This window comes from Mus musculus, chromosome 6, assembly GCF_000001635.26.
Source record: "Mus musculus strain C57BL/6J chromosome 6, GRCm38.p6 C57BL/6J".
NCBI lineage: Eukaryota > Metazoa > Chordata > Mammalia > Rodentia > Muridae > Mus > Mus musculus.
In genome coordinates, this window is record NC_000072.6 from 106496142 (window position 1) to 106514178 (window position 18037).

Here is an 18037-nt window from a genome sequence, read left to right on the forward strand (position 1 = left end):
CACAGCAAGTGTTCCTAATGTTTCTCCAACCTGCATCAAAGTCTCATGGGGGCCCTAGCAACCACTATTTGTCTTTATGAGTAAATCAGCTTTATTTATGGGCCACTTAATTAACCTAGAGGTCGTAAGTTTTAAAAAGACATTAGAGTATTTCCTTTAGTGTGTACTTGACCTACTTAGAGACTTTTACTGATATTCCAGCATTTAGGCAACAAGCTATGCCGCCCATTTAAATATAATTTTGTATTATTTAAGTACTTCTCCCCTAAATTCTTTGCTTTATTTAAGTCTCACTTTTAATTGCAACTTTGGTGCAGCTTTGTCACAGCAATCGTGTCTTGTTTTTAATTTTCTAACAACATCACAGTTGAGGATCTGTGGGCGTAAAACATGTTTGATGAGAACATCTAAATGACTAAAGGATGTGAGACATTTTTCTAAGCTGTCTTTGCTAATCTGATTTAATAGAGTTTAATGGCTGTGGATATTCTGAAGGTTTGACAAGCTTAGGAACTTGGCAGTCAGCTTCAGACCTCTATTTCAGCCACTTCCATTTCAGGTCTATGGGGGCCAAAGGTCTTGGATGGTCATTTGGCTACTCAGATAGAAAGCATCTGCTTAGTGTTCATGGTGGCCAGTATACTAGGAAGTCAAAAGACCCAGTTTTCAGCCCATTGAAACATAACCTTAGGGAACTCCAGACTAACAAATGCTCTAGTTATATTGTTCATTGGAATTATAAAACTGAATTCTCAACAAAAGAATAACAGATGGAGAAACTAGGGATAAAATAAAGTACTAGAGGTGTACTGCCTAGAAATGTTGGCTTGAGCCAATGGCTTTATTTTTTACTTATGTTCTTATTGGGCTGGGGATATATAGATTAGAGAACTCACAGGAGTCCCTTCTTTTACTTCATCCTGTCAGTCCAATGATTCAACTCAGTCAGGTTTGGCAGCAAGCCCTTTTTACAAGCTGTGCCATCTTGTTGGCCCCAAACTTTTAATCATGTATTGAACCACTAAATACTGAATGAGTAAACCCTTTGTAAGCTTGCCAGTAAGAATGTGGACATTTCTCTGTACTCAGAAATGATATAGTTAAGATGTCTAGTTGAAGTGTGAAACAAGAGTGAGGCTCTATTTCATGATTCACATTCAGTGATATTCCAATGTCACAGAATGGAATTATGTATAGATTGACAGCTTGCATTTGAGGGATGCTTGCACAGTCTTGATAATCATCTTTTAGGAAGACTTGGACAACCTAAAATGAGAAAAGAGTCCCCAGAAGAAGACACTCAGTGCTGCCAAACTCTTCAGGCAAGCCCTGCTTGTAGCCTGTTTAGATAGATAAAATTAAAATTTTCTGCATAAATAAGTTGGCTATTCTAGGATAATTTCTAGATTTTTCTATCATTCCTACTGTATTCTAAACAGTGTTTTGTTTTTGACCATGCTATCTAATTTGTTATTGCTTGTTAAAGAGTGCTTTTACTCTTAAAAGTTAGTTTTTTCATATTTGCTAAACTATTTGAATCCTCTTGTTCTAATAGTCTATTGATTACATTGTTCTTTCAAATATCACTATTGTCCATTTTTCTCAATGTTTAGGGTCAGCCCATTATAGCTTCTGGGCCCACCACCTGTTTTTACTATTAAAGTTTTATTAGCACACACTCACCTGCCCATTGATAGACATTTCTCTATAGCTGTTTCCAAACTACATTGAGAAAGTTTAGACTTTCTGTCAACAAAATCCAAATGAATCCTGTGCTCTCTGACCTTTCTTTAAAAAGTCTTGCTGACTTACGTGACTGTGATGCAATCATTAAATATGAAAAGACTATCAACAGCACCTCTACAGGTTTAAATTAGGGTTAGTATATGCAGAGAGAGAATTTACTAAACGCAATATGAAGATTTTAGTATTTATGAGTATCTTTAAAAGAGACAATATTAGCTTTGCATAGCCTATAATCAATTTCACATACTGGACACAGCAAGTTACTTCATGCATTCAGGTAACCAGACACTCTTCTGGCAAAGCAGGAATCCATGCTTACTCAGTCTTTGTATGTACTGAGACAGCCTTCTAAAAATGTTCTTTCTCCATCTGAACTGTTGAAAAAGGAAGAAAGGAGGTATAGATGTTACTTAAGACAATGCATTTATTTTCATTTTCTTATTGATTTTTGAAACCATTCCAAAATCCTAATAGTAAGACATGATATTCTTCCTTAGCTCTCTCAAGCAGTGAGGAGATAGTTTTGTTTAGACACTCAATATAGTATGAATTATTCTGTTGGTTTGGGGGTAGTGACACTTGAGATATTGTGGTGGTTAGTTTTTATCAACTTGACCCAAGCCAGAGTTACCTGGGAAAAAATGACGTCAGCTAAAATACTGACTCCATCAGATTGGCCCATGGGCATTGAGGAGGGGTATTTTCTGGACTAATGATTGATGTGGGAGGGGCCTAGACCACTGTGGATCATGCCTCCCCTGGGCAGGTCATTTGGCATTGTATAAGAAAGCAGGCTGAACAAGCCAGTAAGCAGTGTTCCTCATGGTTCCTGCCTCTGTTTCTGCTTGAGGGACTGCCCTGACTTCTCTCAATAGTAGACTGTGATGAGAATTTATTCTGTTTTGTTTTTCTTTTTGTTTTTGTTTTTGTTTTTGCTTTTTTGTAAGCCAAATAAAGCTGTTGCTGTCCAAGTCACTTTTGATTTTAGGTTTTAAATCAGCAACAGAAAGAAACCAGGACCGATCCTCAGACACTACATAAGATTTTCCTTCATACCAGTACAGGGGAACGCCAGGGCCAAAAAGGGGGAGTGGGTGGGTAGGGGAGTGGGGGTGGGTGGGTATGGGGGACTTTTGGTATAGCATTGGAAATGTAAATGAGCTAAATGCCTAATAAAAAATGGAAAAAAAAAGAAAGTATAAAAGCATGGGTTTTTTTAAAGGCCACAATGGCACACTTAGCCATGGGAATTTGTACTGAATAATCAGATATTTCCAAATATTTTTCAGTTAATGGAATGCATACCATGTGACTTGTTTTTCAAGAAAGTCAATGTGAGAACATTTTCCAAAATAATTTTGGCAATTATTTTTTTTCAGTAGAAAATCCCACTCAGTGGAAGTTAGTAAATGCTCGTTCCATCTGTGGTTTAATTTAGCAAGCACAGATCCCAGCTAAGGCTGGCGTTGGCAAAAAATCTTTAGGCACACAGTTTTGCAAACTGGCTTCCTTCTGCCAGCACAGTGCTCTGCAAATTGTACTTAAACAAGAGCAGCATGTGGTATGCTTCACTTTCATATTCTGTAAATTGTGATCTAGTTCCTTAAATCCTATCGTCTTACAGACCTGGCATCAACCTTTACTAAGTGACTAGGTTTTAAATGTGGGGCAATCTCTACCTACAAGGTCATCAACAGAATTGTGGCTTTCAATGGCCTTATCATTGGTAGAACTCCATTCCTAGTGTTCCCACCACAATTTGCTCAAGGGCCAGGTGTATTAATGTCAGGTGGGACATCTTTCTTTTGCTCATAATTAGCATAGGGGTGCTCTAAGTGTGCTCTTTAAGCCATCAGCAGCATCACCTGGGAGCAACTTGGAGCTGCAGATCCTCATGCTCCTGCTTTCGTTCTGCTCTGTAAATTAGAACCTCAGGCCCACGAGGTGATTTCAACCACAGGATGAATGGCTGTGATAAACACCCAGGAAGTTCAAGCCAGATATCCTCATGAAATCAACTTTTACTTACATAGTAAGCAATCCATCGTTGTTTAAGTATGCCATATCACCAGGCAACTTTGAGAAGACGGTAGTCTTATAAAAGTCATGAAAACAAGTATCAAGACAATGTTAACTGCAGTGAGCTCCAACCCTGTTTGCCAGACACACGGAATAGTTTATGGCTGATGTTAATATCTATTAAGTTCTACTGTAAAATAGACAGAGCCAAACCTTGCCTTTTGGGAAGGAGTTTCAATTACTTAATGTAACTCTCATAAGTGCTATAGTGGGTCTCTAGTTCCAAAGAACTGAAAATATTGAAGGTGCATTCTCATGAGCCAAGACTTTTTTTCCAACCTCATATAAATATATAGAGGAAAGTGTATATTTTTACACATGGACACAATGAGAAAATCATATAATCCATATAGAAGAGAAGTGTGCTCAAAGAGACTGAAGCACAAACCAAAGAACAAGCATGGGCTGGTCCTAGGCCCCCTGCACACATATAACAGATGCTTAGTTCAGTCTTCATATGGATCCCCCAAACTGCAGTGGGAGATGTCCCTGACTCTGTTGCCTGCCTTTGGATCTCGATAGAGATCTCTAAATAGACCACCTTTGTCTGGCCACAGTAGAAAAAAATGCACCTAGTCCTGCAGTGACCTGACATGTCAGTGTGGGTGGATATCCAGGAGGAGTCTCCACTTTCTCAGAAGAAAAGGGGAAGGAGGGAGAGGCTGTGTGAGGGGGGCAGGTAGAGGGGAACTGCAATCAGGATGTAAAGTAAAAATGAATGAATGAATAAACAAACAAACAAATATAGGAAAAAAGTGTGGCAGAGATGATGTTTCCTGATTAAGCAATGGTATATTTATTTATTTTGGTTATGTGGATATACCTAAACTTTCATCTCCCACCTTTTTTAGTATGGGAAATGGAATCACAAGTAATTCCATCAAGCACCTTGCTCTGTAAACCACCAGACCATCTGTAGACCAATTAAGTTCAACCATTTCCAGGTGGTCAGAGAAATGGCCTAAAAAGATGTGTCTCTGTGTTAAGCAGCCTTTTGTTTTCCCCAAACAGAAAGGCAACAGATTTGACATCTGATGTGAAAGCATAATGCCAAACTAGTTAGAATAGAAGAAATCGCCAAATAAAATACAGCTTATCAGACGTAGCACAAATTAAATGGAGAACTTCGATAGGTGTACCCCGAAAATACCGTTTGCAATATAGTTGAAGAAAAGTGCTTCCCTTACTCATATGATGATAAAATGGGGTTACCCATTATATGCACTGACATTCCTCTAAGCAGCAGTGAAAATCGTGTTTATGTACTGTAACTACTGCTATGTATTCGGATCAACCTGTTTTTACTGATACTCTTTGTTCATAGTTACATAGCTATAAATATGGATCACTCTATAAACCAAGAAACTACACCCATATGGCCAGAAAAACAAGCTATACAGTTTATGTCAGTAAAGGAAAACTACAAGGATATGTAGTAAATGATTCTGATGGCTGGAAACCAGCATGTGCCTCTAACATTATAGGCCATATTAAAAATGATTCCATGCCTCCCATCTCTTCCTCCTTGTCACACATCTCTGTTCATCTCACTTAATTCATGTTCATGAGATAGGCTTTGTGAATGATTCAGAAAAAAATATAAGATTTTCCTTCCTCAAGATACAATTACAATGGAGGAGAAGCCTTACTAATAAGTAGGTATAATGATGATTAAAAACAACAAAAACAAACACACAAACAAAACACAAACCAAAAAAACAGTCTCACTGTTTTTGGGGTGCCATGGACTTTGAAAGATGTTTTAGGTCTGTAGTTATTTACCGAACACCTATTAAGAGACTGAGAATCTAAGGTAGAAATAAAAGGATAAAAAGCACAGCTATATCACCTGGTGGTGTGTTTTCGCATCTGAGTCAGAGCTTCTGAATATCAAATATTCTGAATAACAAATGAGAGAGTCTTATATGGGGATAAGTAACAAGAAGGAAAGGAAATGCTGATAAAAATCAGTGTTTACAACAGAAAAAAGAAAACTACTTGGAGGCTGCATCATTTGAAGTAAGACACATCCACAAAGAGTCACATATATGAAAGTCATCGAGAACACAAGGCAGATGAATGTATGTCCACACAAAGCCTGTCACGGCTCCTTGAAGCATCACTGGCAATAGCTGATTCGGCAGCTCCTCAAAGGCTCACCAGTCAGCGTAGTCATGTTGCCCCCACTTCTTCCCCCAGCCTGGTCCTCAAACTGCAGCCTTATGAAGAACTAAGGTCATTATAAATATAGATAATTGAAATAAGGTCATCTGGAATAGCATGTAGCCTTTATCCACAGAGAAATTGTGGTAAGAATTATAATTCCAGCTAACCAAATAAAAGACACGCAATCCTGGTATTTTATTTACAAAATGTAAGCATATATTGGGCAGGTTTTTGGAGCTATTTTAACTTACATGCTGGCCACATCTCCCTTGTGATTTGCTGTTTCTCGTGGGTATGTGCTCATAGTCCATCTCTCTCATGGTGGCCTGCTTCTCTCTCCATGACCCTTTTCCTTCTCCTGGTCTCTCTGAGATCCCTCGTGCAATCCTCAAGTACTTCCTTTCACTCTCTACTGCCCAGTCACACACAGGCTTTGGCCTTTTATTGAGTTGGGGAGCAAGGTTTACATAGCACCCTTTGGTGTCCATGAGAATCTCCTAATCCAGAGCAGCCAGATCTTGGAGGCCAGTACATTTGAATACAGAGCAGCACCAGACCAACCTCAACAAGAAAGGAATCATTTAAAAACAGGCAGAGATTTGAATGAAGTAAATACAAGCTGAGAACCATTGCAGATTGACAGCTACCTCCAGAACCTGGGAAGAAGCAGTCTTAGAGCTCAGACCTTTGTACACCTCCAGAACTTTGGCAAAATGTCTTCCTTTCAGCTGCTTAGTTTGTAGGGTTTGTTGTTGTTGTTGTTATAGGACCATTATGAAACTAATGCAAATTTTTATCTTATGAATAAAATGTGGAATATATACACAGTGGCATCCTGTTTTGCAACAGGTCAAATGGAACGTGGTAAACTATAACACGGGCCTTGAAAACATGCCACATAAAAGAAGCCAGACAAGAAAGACACCACTTGGAGACTAGAGAGAGGGCAGATAGCTATGAATGCTGCCTGAACTTACAGAGGATTGAGACTCAGTTCCCAAAACCTTCATGGCAACTTACAACTGTCTGTAATTTCACTTCCAGGGTATCTAGTAGCCTCTTTTGACCTCCAAAGGAAGCAGACATACATGTGGTGCACGCATGTACATGAAGTCAAACATTCTTACATATAAAATAAAAGGAAAAAATATTTTCAAAAGCATGCACATATATGATTCCATTAATATGAACTGTCCAGGGGAGGTAAATGTACCGAAAGCAGGTGAGAGGTTGCTGCAGGCTTGGCTGGGCAGGACTGCACACCAGCTGGCTATTAACAGTGAATGGACACTACAGATACTATTTGGGTTTTGCAAATGCTCAGAAACCAGATTATGGTGATGGTGACATATGTAAACAAACTTTATAAGAATTGTTAAACTGGGCCCTTAAAATTAGTGAACTGTTAATAAGCAAGTTGTGTCTAAAAATTGTTTCTTTTTTAAGTAATTTGGAAACAGTAAGAAAACGAAGCAGGGGGAAAAAAAAGGTCTTGATTCTTTCCAGTCACTTACAAACTACAGTGGTCTAGAGAACAGGCTATTCAGAGCAGGAGGAGTTTTATGCAACAGTTCTACAAGTGTGGACATCAAATCCACACTCTAATAGAATTTTTAGAATGGAGCAAAAGACATTCAAGGATCTGGATACTGAGTCTATATCCATTCTGATGTTCAGAGCAAGTTTATACGAGATAAACTTACCCCTCACTGCCATCTTCATAGAGTCACTAAAGAAACATGAGGTACATGCAGAAAAAGATAACACAGGGACAAAGCCAATCACTTCTAGGACATCCTTGCCCATTGTATTTATAATGGTATTATTGTCTCATCTCTATCCAATGTGTGGTAGATTGCCATGCAAACAGTCTTGATTTCCTGGGAGGACAAAGACCTCTTTCTCTCAAGGCAATATTGTTCAATTAACACCAATCTCCGAGTACACTGCCACATGCACAGCACTAAAAGGTGTTAACTTGCTCACTGCACTCCGAGTCATACTACTGATATTTATGGGATGATGATTCAACCGTGCAGACGGTTTGTTAGCAAGTTCAGCAGCTGCCTGTGAATGCTGTTGTTAGTATGCACCGCGTCATTACTCAGTCAGCTTTGTGCAAATGCTCGAAGGGAGGCAATCAAACGGAGGTGCAAGAGAAATTATGGCAGAGACTTGACAAAAAAAGAGAAATAGCGTTGTTTGTGAACAAGTCAGATGTGGCTTTGGTGTATTTTAATTTACTTTGACAGGTTTCTACCCTGCTGTGGAGACAGGGCAAACTATAAGGTAAACGCGCACGCTTTTGGGTTTTAACTTTGACCATGAACTAGATCTTGGTGGGACTAAAAACAAAGTGTTAACCCCTTTGAGATTACAGCTCTGCTGTAGAAGCCCAGCTGGCTATTCTCTGCAGTTGTACCCTTTTGAGGGTTAATAGTTGCTTCTATCACTTGCTTTAAAAGACCCCTAGCTGTGATCTCCCTGGTATGCAGAGAAGTATGTATTCAGGAAAGTCAAACTTAACCCAGGAAGATAAGATAGCTCAACAAGTTAAAAGCACTTATTTTTGCAGAGGACCAACGTTCAGTCTCCAAAATAGAGTACTTGGTGGCTCATCTCCATCTGTAAGTGGAATTACAAGGGATCTAGTGTCTTCTTATGACCTCTTTAGACACCAGTCACTTACGTGGTATTCATACATACATACACTCATACACATAAAATAAATAAGTCTGGAAAAGATTTAAAAAATAATAAAACAACAGGGGAAAATAATCTCAAAATCCCTCCTAAAGCTAGGATTCCCTGTTAGTCTAGAAAAAAATGAATAAAGCCGAACAGCATCAGCAGAGCTGTACTCAAGTTCACCCTTCCACAGCAGACCACATGGTGAACCTAGCAACACTGTAAAAATCTAACTGGGAGTGCTGAGTTGTTTCTTCACGGACTGATTAGGTCCTTGTGATGACTCTGTTTCTAAACCAGCACAGGAAAACTGTTTGCAAGATGAAGAAAATCAGCTCTCATTGTTACTGCACCTGTTCCCCGTTCCCTGTTCCTGGCCTCCCTGTTGTTGTTACTCTTTTCTTCTGAAGCTTTGCATTCTTTTTCCTCTGACTCAGGGAGGCCTGAAAGAGAAATGAACTGGAGACACCACTCACTTTGAAACAAACAAACAAACAAACAAACAAACAAACAAAAATATCTAGATAGCACCACGGAACCCTTCCTGTACTGTTGAATAAATACCGATGGGAAATGTCCAGGTGTTAAAGAAAAATAAACCTGATAGCAGCCTTAATGAGTCAAGAGAGGATTGATAGGGAATAAATGAGATGTTTTTAGTTATTAAACAGCGATTCGGTCCGATGGGGCTGTCACCGTAATTGTCACTGTAAGTCATCTCTCTAGATATAGGGGACTGTGACTACCAGGGTAACTACTACTCCCATGACAGGACCAGCACCTGTAAAAGCTGCCTCCTGTAGGTGCATATTATTTGTTACGGGGTGAGAATATAGGACATAGGCTTCTGATACTATCTTGAATGTACTTATTCAGATTCATTCAGGATGACCTTAGACAGGTATGTACACCATGGCCTTGGAATGGCTCTGAGAAATCACTATGTGGACACACTATAAAGGATGCATTTTGAAAGTGATAGTTAAGTAGCTTAATGCGCTGTGCTGTCTTTCCAAGGCGTGATATTCCTACTAAGGAGGAACCTGTCAACTCATTTTCCTTCCCCAACTCCAAGTGTCCTTTCCAAAGTATGTCTGAGACGCATGGAATGTAACCCTCTGAAGCTGGTATCGATGCTGTGATATGAATTTTTCTCTCAAAAAAACTCGAGGAGGATTTGGAGTTTCATGCTGTTAGAACAGAGCCTGTTTTAGATAATGGAATTAAGGGTGCACATAGGAGTATCTATATAGAAAGAAAACACTTATCTACATCTTGACAGAACCTCTAAGCCCTGGTTTCTTTGTCTGTTCACAGGGGTGATGGGTGAATATGAGCCCAAAATAGAAGTACAGTTTCCAGAAACCGTCCCGGCTGAGAAAGGAACAACAGTCAAACTGGAATGCTTTGCCTTAGGAAAGTAAGTTCGAGCTGTCCCTCCTGCCCTCGGCTCTGGCAGGTAGAGAATTGTCTTCGGTGCTCACAGCTATGGCTTCTGAGCTGTCTGAAAATAAAATCATCTTTCTCTTTGTAATTCTGTATATGCATCTTTGATTCTTCCCTCTTCCTATGGAGAGCGACAGGTAATGGCTGCAGAAGGATTGGGCTGCCACAATTGACATGGCCACAAAGGAAAAGAGAATAGGTCATTCTGAAAAAATATTTCATTGTATTATTATGACCTATAATACACATGCTGTCTAACCCAGAATGACAGGAAAACAATGGCCTTCATTTGAGATACAGGCAAGCTGACTGCTTGGAAAAATGGTGACTTTCATTCTAGCCCCACTTACAGAGGACACATAAAAATTTTTCTTGCATGTCTTTTCAAATTACACAACTCTTCTTTCTCATTTGGATTCCCTTCTGCTCTTGCTAGAGATAGAGAAGAGCTGATATCTAAAAGTCTATTTTAGAGTAGTCTGAAAATTATTCACAACTTTATTATTCCATCTGGATTACACTTAAAAGAACCTACTTGGAAAGCACTTAGCCCTTCTCATAGATGATCTGCCAGAGGGCATCGAAAAGGAAACTCAGATCTGCTGGAATTTTTATATGCCAGTAATCAACAGGACTCATTTAGCATCAACAATATAAACTACCACCAGAAGGGTGAGCACTGGTGCCCTTGTGAATTTTAATGGTCTGTCTCTGTATTTTCTCCTAGCCCTATCTAGCAAGCTACCCATTCCTAATTCTGCCTGTTTTTTTGTTTTGTTTTGTTTTTGTTTTTGTTTTTGTTTTTGTTTTTTCTGAGCCTAGGTATTTATGGAAGCCACAAATTATTACCCAGTCCTGTCTCAGTGTACAATACTTTTTAAATGCAATTAATGTGTTTTACAGAAACTTTAGGCATTATTTTGCATTTCCAGTTTTATTTTTGACTCCAATGGAATGATTGTTTTCACGTTGTGGCAATGCAGGCCACAGTGGTATCTTAACTTGGGAACACTTTGATGAGATTTCATACAGTGGTAATTTTGTATCTCCTAAAAACCTACCATGGTGTATAAATTGTGACAGAGCTGCAGGATTGAACACTAGACAGAAATGAAAGGCAAGCTATAAAGTCATATGTCAGACACGGCAACGATTTACTGCTGAGAAAAAAAGCAGATTGCACACATTGTAATGTGGTTGATCTTAAAATTTTAAAGTCTTTCTGTGAACCCATAAAGTAACTGGGGAGACAGTAAGAACAGGAATGGATCATCAGGATCTATACTTAGGGACGTTTGCAAGATGACACATGAAAAACCCCTCCTTGGAGAAAGCAAAATTCACATTGCTCACACTTCCAAAGGAACTATGAATTAAAGTCTATTCACGGTGCTTAAATGGTGCTACAATAAAAACAAAACACACAAATTGGGTTCCTCAATTCCACACAAAAGTGTTTGAATTTGCACTTCTAGCTGTTGAAACACACCATCACTGCCCACCTAAGAACAGAAGACAAGTTTAAGTGACGTTGTGTTTAATGGCATGGATTACGTATACATCCAATTGGATGTAAAGGCGCTCACCATGTGCTTCTGATGGAGCCCTCCTGCATTTTGAGTCACTGTCTGCCTAATGAACTTTAATTATTTTAAAACAAAAGTAGTAGCATTGATAGTTCTGATTCTTTAAATACCATCTCGAGTTTCCCAGAGAAGATTGGCAAGTCTTTCCTGTAATTACTTCTCTGGGAGTGTTGTTGTGAAAAATGAATAAGTAAACCATGGCATCCCCTGCCAGGAAGCTGCAATCCTCAAAGCTGAGGTGAACTTCAAAACCACTCCTTTGCAGACAAGTTGCTGCCCCCACTGGCAATTTAAGATATGTTGCAAACACTTATGGCAAGATGATAGAAATGCTGAGAGGACATTGAGACTCCACAGGTTGGGTTTTTTTTTGTTTGTTTGTTTGTTTTTTTGCTACTTTAATTGTTGTTCTTACAAACAATCTTTCAAATGAACCTCTGTAAGTGAGTAAAGTCCTCAATATGTGAGTGACAATAGGGACAGACACCAACTGTATTACCCAGATCAGGTTGTCATGCATGACCTACACCTTGATGTTAGCAATTAGGTTGTAGTTTCGAGAGTTTATGAGTTCATTATTTTACTATCGCTTGTTCTGTATGTGGGTGTAGCTTACAGTGTGGTACACACACACACATTGCTGGAAACTTAGAAGAATATATTGCTTCTGCTCTCTACTGTAGCATTCCAAATTTAGAAGGAACACACAGTCAACATCTTATTATTATCTCATGGGTTAGGAATCTAAGCAATGTTTTGCTGGGTGATGCTTTTATTCTCTGTGGTATCTTTGAGGGCTTCACAGTGTACAGATGCTGGAACCTCAGTAATGTAGAGACCCCCAATTCTTTCACATTTCTGGCATCTTAGAGGTAAGGTTGTATGGATTTGTCATTAGGTGAAACCACCCATTGAGACATCATCTGTGTGACAGTATTGACATGGTCAAATATCTCAAAAGTGCCCCTAAGAAGGTGTTCCAAAAATAAGAGTGTGGAAGCAGTCTGTTTCATAATACCTGAATCCAGAAGTTGACTCAGTGTCATGAATGAATGTCTATTTATTATTCAGAGAAGTCAAAGAGCCTGACCAGTTCAAAGGGAAGGGACACAAACCTGTTCTCAGTGAAAGGAGTGTATAGAAGTTGCTTCTGTATCATCTCTACCACATATGTGCCTGAACATTTTTCTTTTAATAATTAAAATCTAGAAACCCTTAGACATTAGAAAATAATAAAAAGTATATTTTAAAATGTTGTTTTCTCTCAAGGGTAATAGTGTGTAGGAGGTTGAATGCATTGTTTAACGTTAGGAATGTTGATTTTATGAAAAAAACATGTGAACAATGCTAGAGATATAAATGTTGCTAAAATAATGGTAATATAGAAATGGATTGTTGGAAATCCTTTAATGTGTTCATAGCTTTGGGAACGATGGAACGAGTTATAAGAAGATTACAAAGAGCAAGACAGAGCTTTCGTTAATTTGGTTCATCCCATTTTATTCTTGCTCTCAGTCCAGTCCCAACTATTCTATGGCGAAGAGCTGATGGCAAGCCAATAGCAAGGAAAGCCAGAAGACATAAGTCGAATGGAATTCTGGAAATTCCCAATTTTCAGCAGGAAGATGCCGGTTCATATGAATGTGTGGCTGAAAACTCCAGAGGCAAAAACGTAGCCAAGGGACAGTTGACTTTTTATGGTAAGTTTTCATTAATACTTATGGTTATGCTACAGAACTTTTTGTATTAGGATCATCTACTGGCAGATCTGCAGTAGGAGATTTTCTTCTAAGGAATCATATAGAATAGGACTGAACCAGACTCACTTTTCTACATAATTAGCATGCCCTAGATGACTCTGGGTGTGGAAAGTAGAGGTGGGGGCAAGGATGTTGAAGGAGCAGAGAGGAAGGAATTAAGCTGATGTGTTTTAGACACGGACGATAGTGTGAACACACTCCCAAAGGAGATAGTTTTCCTGTTTTCCTCTTCCCATTGAGCTATCAGCCTGACACCGGAAGTAAGTTTGGTGTGTGTGTGTGTGTGTGTGTGTGTGCGCGAGCGCGTGCATGCTTGTGTGTGTTAATTGAAGTTCTAAGCTCCATTTGAATTTTGATTTAAGGTTTATCCTAATCCTTCTTAAATGCACCTTCCTGATAGCAGTTTAACATGGGATCATGATCATTTCAAATGCACTCTATCCAAATTTAGTTGTCAGTGTGGACCTCAGAGTACAGCATAAAAAATATCACATCACATAGATTTCTTTTTATGTTAAAACAGCTGCTCCTGTTGTGATCAAACCATCTGTATTGACCCAAATGTAAATGTAAAATCTTTGTCACATGGTTCTTGCTTTAGGACGACCTGGAAAGATTCAGGGCTACTGATGTGAAGTGCAGAAAAGGGCTTCATTGGAAATGCATTATAAAATAAATCTGAGAGACTCCAAGCTGATCAATTGTTTGTTTGTTTATTTGTTTGTTTGGAGACAGAGGGGGGGGTCTTTATTCTGTAGCTCTGGCTGTCCTGGAACTCACAATGAAGATCAGGCTGACTTTGAACTCACCAGATATTCACCTGCCTCTGCCTTCTAAGTGCTCTGATTACAGGCCTGTACCAACACACCCAGCCAGTTGCCCACATTTCTATGTGCTCTTCCTCCAACGTCCGTTATTTTTAAGACGAGCTGAAAGCTACACTCAGTGATCAAATAAAGCAAATTAGAAACAGACTGGAAAGCAAGGAACATATCCAGCATCTGCCACTGGACTTCTCCTCCCCAACTCTCACCATTTTAGACTCATATACTACTAAAGCAGTTGGTATGGAAGGATTATAGAAAATTCTTCATAAAACGAACAGGACAACTGTAGTTGGGGGAAAAAAGAAACCTCACTTTTCTTATTTATTTGTCTTTATATCTATACTAAATGAAGGATCTGATATTTGGTCTTTTTCTTTTGTAACTTATGAGAGTCAGTGTCCTTTTTGATGGTTTGAAATGTATAACATACCACAGTTACCTGGAAACTCACAAAAGCCAAAGTTACAGGTTTATTCAGTGAGAAGCAGTTGCTATGTAGTTTTTGTTTTGTTTTTTTAACTATTTGGGATTTATTTTCTCGCCCACCTGATAATTATTTCCTTTATGTCAGGTAGCAACCACTTGAACTTAGGTAGGCAACATGGGCAACATTTTTTTTTCTTCTTAATCGGATAGACTTTTACATTCATTGGTTTCTAAGTGGTATTTAAATCACTGGATGAACTGAATAAAGTTACTTTCACTTGCATGATTTTCTTCTAAGGCTTGGATTATTATATGTTAAGAAGGTGTTTTCTGTAGCCACATTTTACCATTGATCTGCCTAGGGATTGGAGGTCTCCAGCCTAGCAATATAGCAATGCAGAATCACGCTGGTGGAGAATGAGCCTTCTCACCGGCCCCCAACCTTGTGTAAAATAGGTGCTCCCCAAGCCTCCTGGCCTAGAGATGAGAATCAGGGGCTAATGGGAGCTAACAACTTTTGCCATTTAAATTGTGCTGTCTGCAGCAGTGCTTGATGGGGACACAGAATAATCCACCTGTTTTCTGAAGATATCGGAGGGTCACCTCCTTTTCAGTCACCCTTGATGTCACATCAGCTGAATATGTTTATTCTTTTGTTCTTCCTCGACTAGCATATCATTGATATTGTTTTCACTGTCACAGGAGGGGGCTTAATCATACAGAAGTGCTTGGCTGTCATTTTTTTCTTGTCTATTGTCTTTCCTGAAGGGAGGGGTTTGGTGTGTTCCCAGTGCTATGTTCCTAATATCCAGCTGCCTTAATCTTCAAGCTAAGTGAATTATTATAATTAAAATCACTGTGCAGAGTCCCACAGAGGGAGAAAGTAGCCCTGGTCACTTATCTAGAGTGGTTCTGCCTTTGTTGACAAGACAGTTCCTTACAACATTAAGGTATGCTTGCTCAGGGGTTAGAAACCATGGGGTATGCTTAGAAATCTATATATTCAAATGTAATAAGAAATGAAACTTGCAGGAAAATGGATGGATATGAAAAGTATAAAATTAAACAAGGTAACCAAAAGAGGACAAAATGTACATGTTCTCTCTCATATGTAGATGCTGTATTATGGTATAAATATATATGTGTGGATATTGTTCACACATGGATATGAAAGCAAGCGGAATATTATAAGAGGGAACCAGGGATGAGGGCATAAGGGAGAAGCAGAAGCACGAACCCAAACTTTGTTTGAATGGCATGGTGATAACTAGCACCTTGTAAACTAATTCAAAACTAATAATAAAAAGGAAAAGTGAAGAAAACCATAATTTTGTTGCTATAACACAGTGTTGACCCATTTGGCAGCTCTGCAAAAACATCTCTGGTAAAAATGGATTTTTACCTCCATGTTTCACTAAAAAAGCATTTAACCTTATTTCAGAGGCTTACTGCAGAGACTCACGTTGCCCTCCCCTCCCCTTTGTAAGTTTGGCAGAGCCACTGGGCCACTACCAGTACTATAGCTATGCCCATCTAGGTTAATATGTGCCCATTAGTCTCACCATAGATGAAGGCCTGAGGGGGGTTTCAAACATACGGCATTTAATGTAACTTCATCTTATTTGTTTGTTTTGCTGGAACCTATATGTTTCCAGAGCAGGTAACTTTCATCTGGTCTTTCAGTACTTTTTTTTTTTTCAAGAAAAAAATATCTGAAAATATAAATCTGTCTTCAGATATACAATGGTAAAATTTGTTTCCTTGGCCAGAGCTCTTCCAATATGACTTTAATATGTTATGCATTTGTTTTAAACTATCTTGATGTGGCCCTATTATGTGGGAGTCCACTGCTATATAGTAGGATGCTAGCAAACTCCTCAACCTCAGTAGTTGATATTTTACCAGATTGTTAACAGATAAAGTGCTCAAACAAACAAACTCAATATTTCAGGTTTTTGTGAGAATACAGGAGAAAATAATGACAGCCTTTTGAGATGAAACCAGCTACAAAGAAAGACTCTTAAGGTCAAGAAGTCAAGGAAGACCTGGTTGGCAAGACTGACCTCTGAGCAGAAATCTCAAAGTAAAAACACATAGCCTTACACAGAAGCCCATACTAGGCAGAAAATAAAGAGACTCAGAAGCCCTAACAACTATGTGACAAGCTTGAGATGAAGGGAGGAAATTCATGTTTCTAAACCTTAAGGACCAAAGAAAGGATGTATGTCTGGCACAAAGGTCAGAGCTAGGCGGTACCTTATAAGCCAGGTAGAGTTTAGGTTTTATTCACAACCCATAGGAGGATGTTGAATGATGAAATGACTCCATCTGACTCATGCCTCTAAAACGCTGGTTGCTCTGTGATGAGTAGATGTTTAAATCATGGGAGCAGAAAGAACAGCTAAGCAGCCATTTGTCCTTTCTATGTGAGCCATGTTCATGATTGTGACTTTGAGAAAAATAAACACAGATATATTTTGGAGTCAGAGCCAGTAAAGATTTCCCATTTCATTCCTCCAAATACCCAGTTTAGAGAGAAACTCACTCCCGAAGATATTGGAGTGTATGATTAATGTTTACATATTAAGAAGTAGAACGAGATCCCAAATGCTGTGCTAGAGGTACTGCAGCTTCAGTGTACATCAGGGTAAGCGGGAAATCTTAGGAAAATACAGAATATTGGACCATGTTCATGGTGGCTTTGATTTGGTAGATATGAGATTGCATTTCAGTTAATTTCCCAGGTGTAATTCTACTGCTGATGCTTCTGTGGGGACCACATGGTAAGGATTGCTGCTCTGTGAGAGATTGTTTCCAATGTTGTAGTGAAGACCAAGATTAGATTACGTACAGGAAATTGTTCCTTTTGCTCTGGAAAGCTTCCACCTCACTGTATGAGAAAGCACCACAGTCAGTCTGCATACTCCAAGTAGAAGCAGAGATCTACATCTAGTAATTTCTTAGATGTAAGGGAAGGAGAATGTAGTGCACGCCATTCTCTTGGAACTTGTTCATTATTACACCTGATCACCTCAGGAGCCACATCTCTTTCTGTACAAATATACAGGTGTAACTACAATCCCTGTCTTGAATAAGAAACTGTGAACGAGGAGTCTGATAGACAGTGCCTTTTGCACACTTTCTCCTATAACAGCCATTGTTATATTCATTGCTAAGAATGGGAGAAATTTGTATCCCAATAAAAAAGTCTCTATTTCAAGGACTTTGCTAACTCTTTTGTTAAAAGAAACTCTTAGGCCCATTGCCTTGATTTCACAAATAAAATAGAAGCATAGGGGTGAAACAATATTTT

General features: G+C 39.0%; 1 protein-coding gene across 10 annotated transcripts in view; it reads left to right on the forward strand.

Annotated features, from left to right (window-relative positions):
- The window catches only part of Cntn4 (contactin 4), a 1022510-nt gene that overhangs the window by 818510 nt on the left and 185963 nt on the right, over nt 1-18037 (forward strand). For all 10 annotated transcript variants that reach the window (XM_006506197.3, XM_006506196.3, XM_006506198.3 and 7 more), the window contains 2 exons: nt 9997-10099; nt 13227-13411. In XM_006506197.3, coding sequence (XP_006506260.1) covers nt 9997-10099; nt 13227-13411 — 288 coding nt within the window. The remainder of the gene's footprint in view (nt 1-9996; nt 10100-13226; nt 13412-18037) is intronic.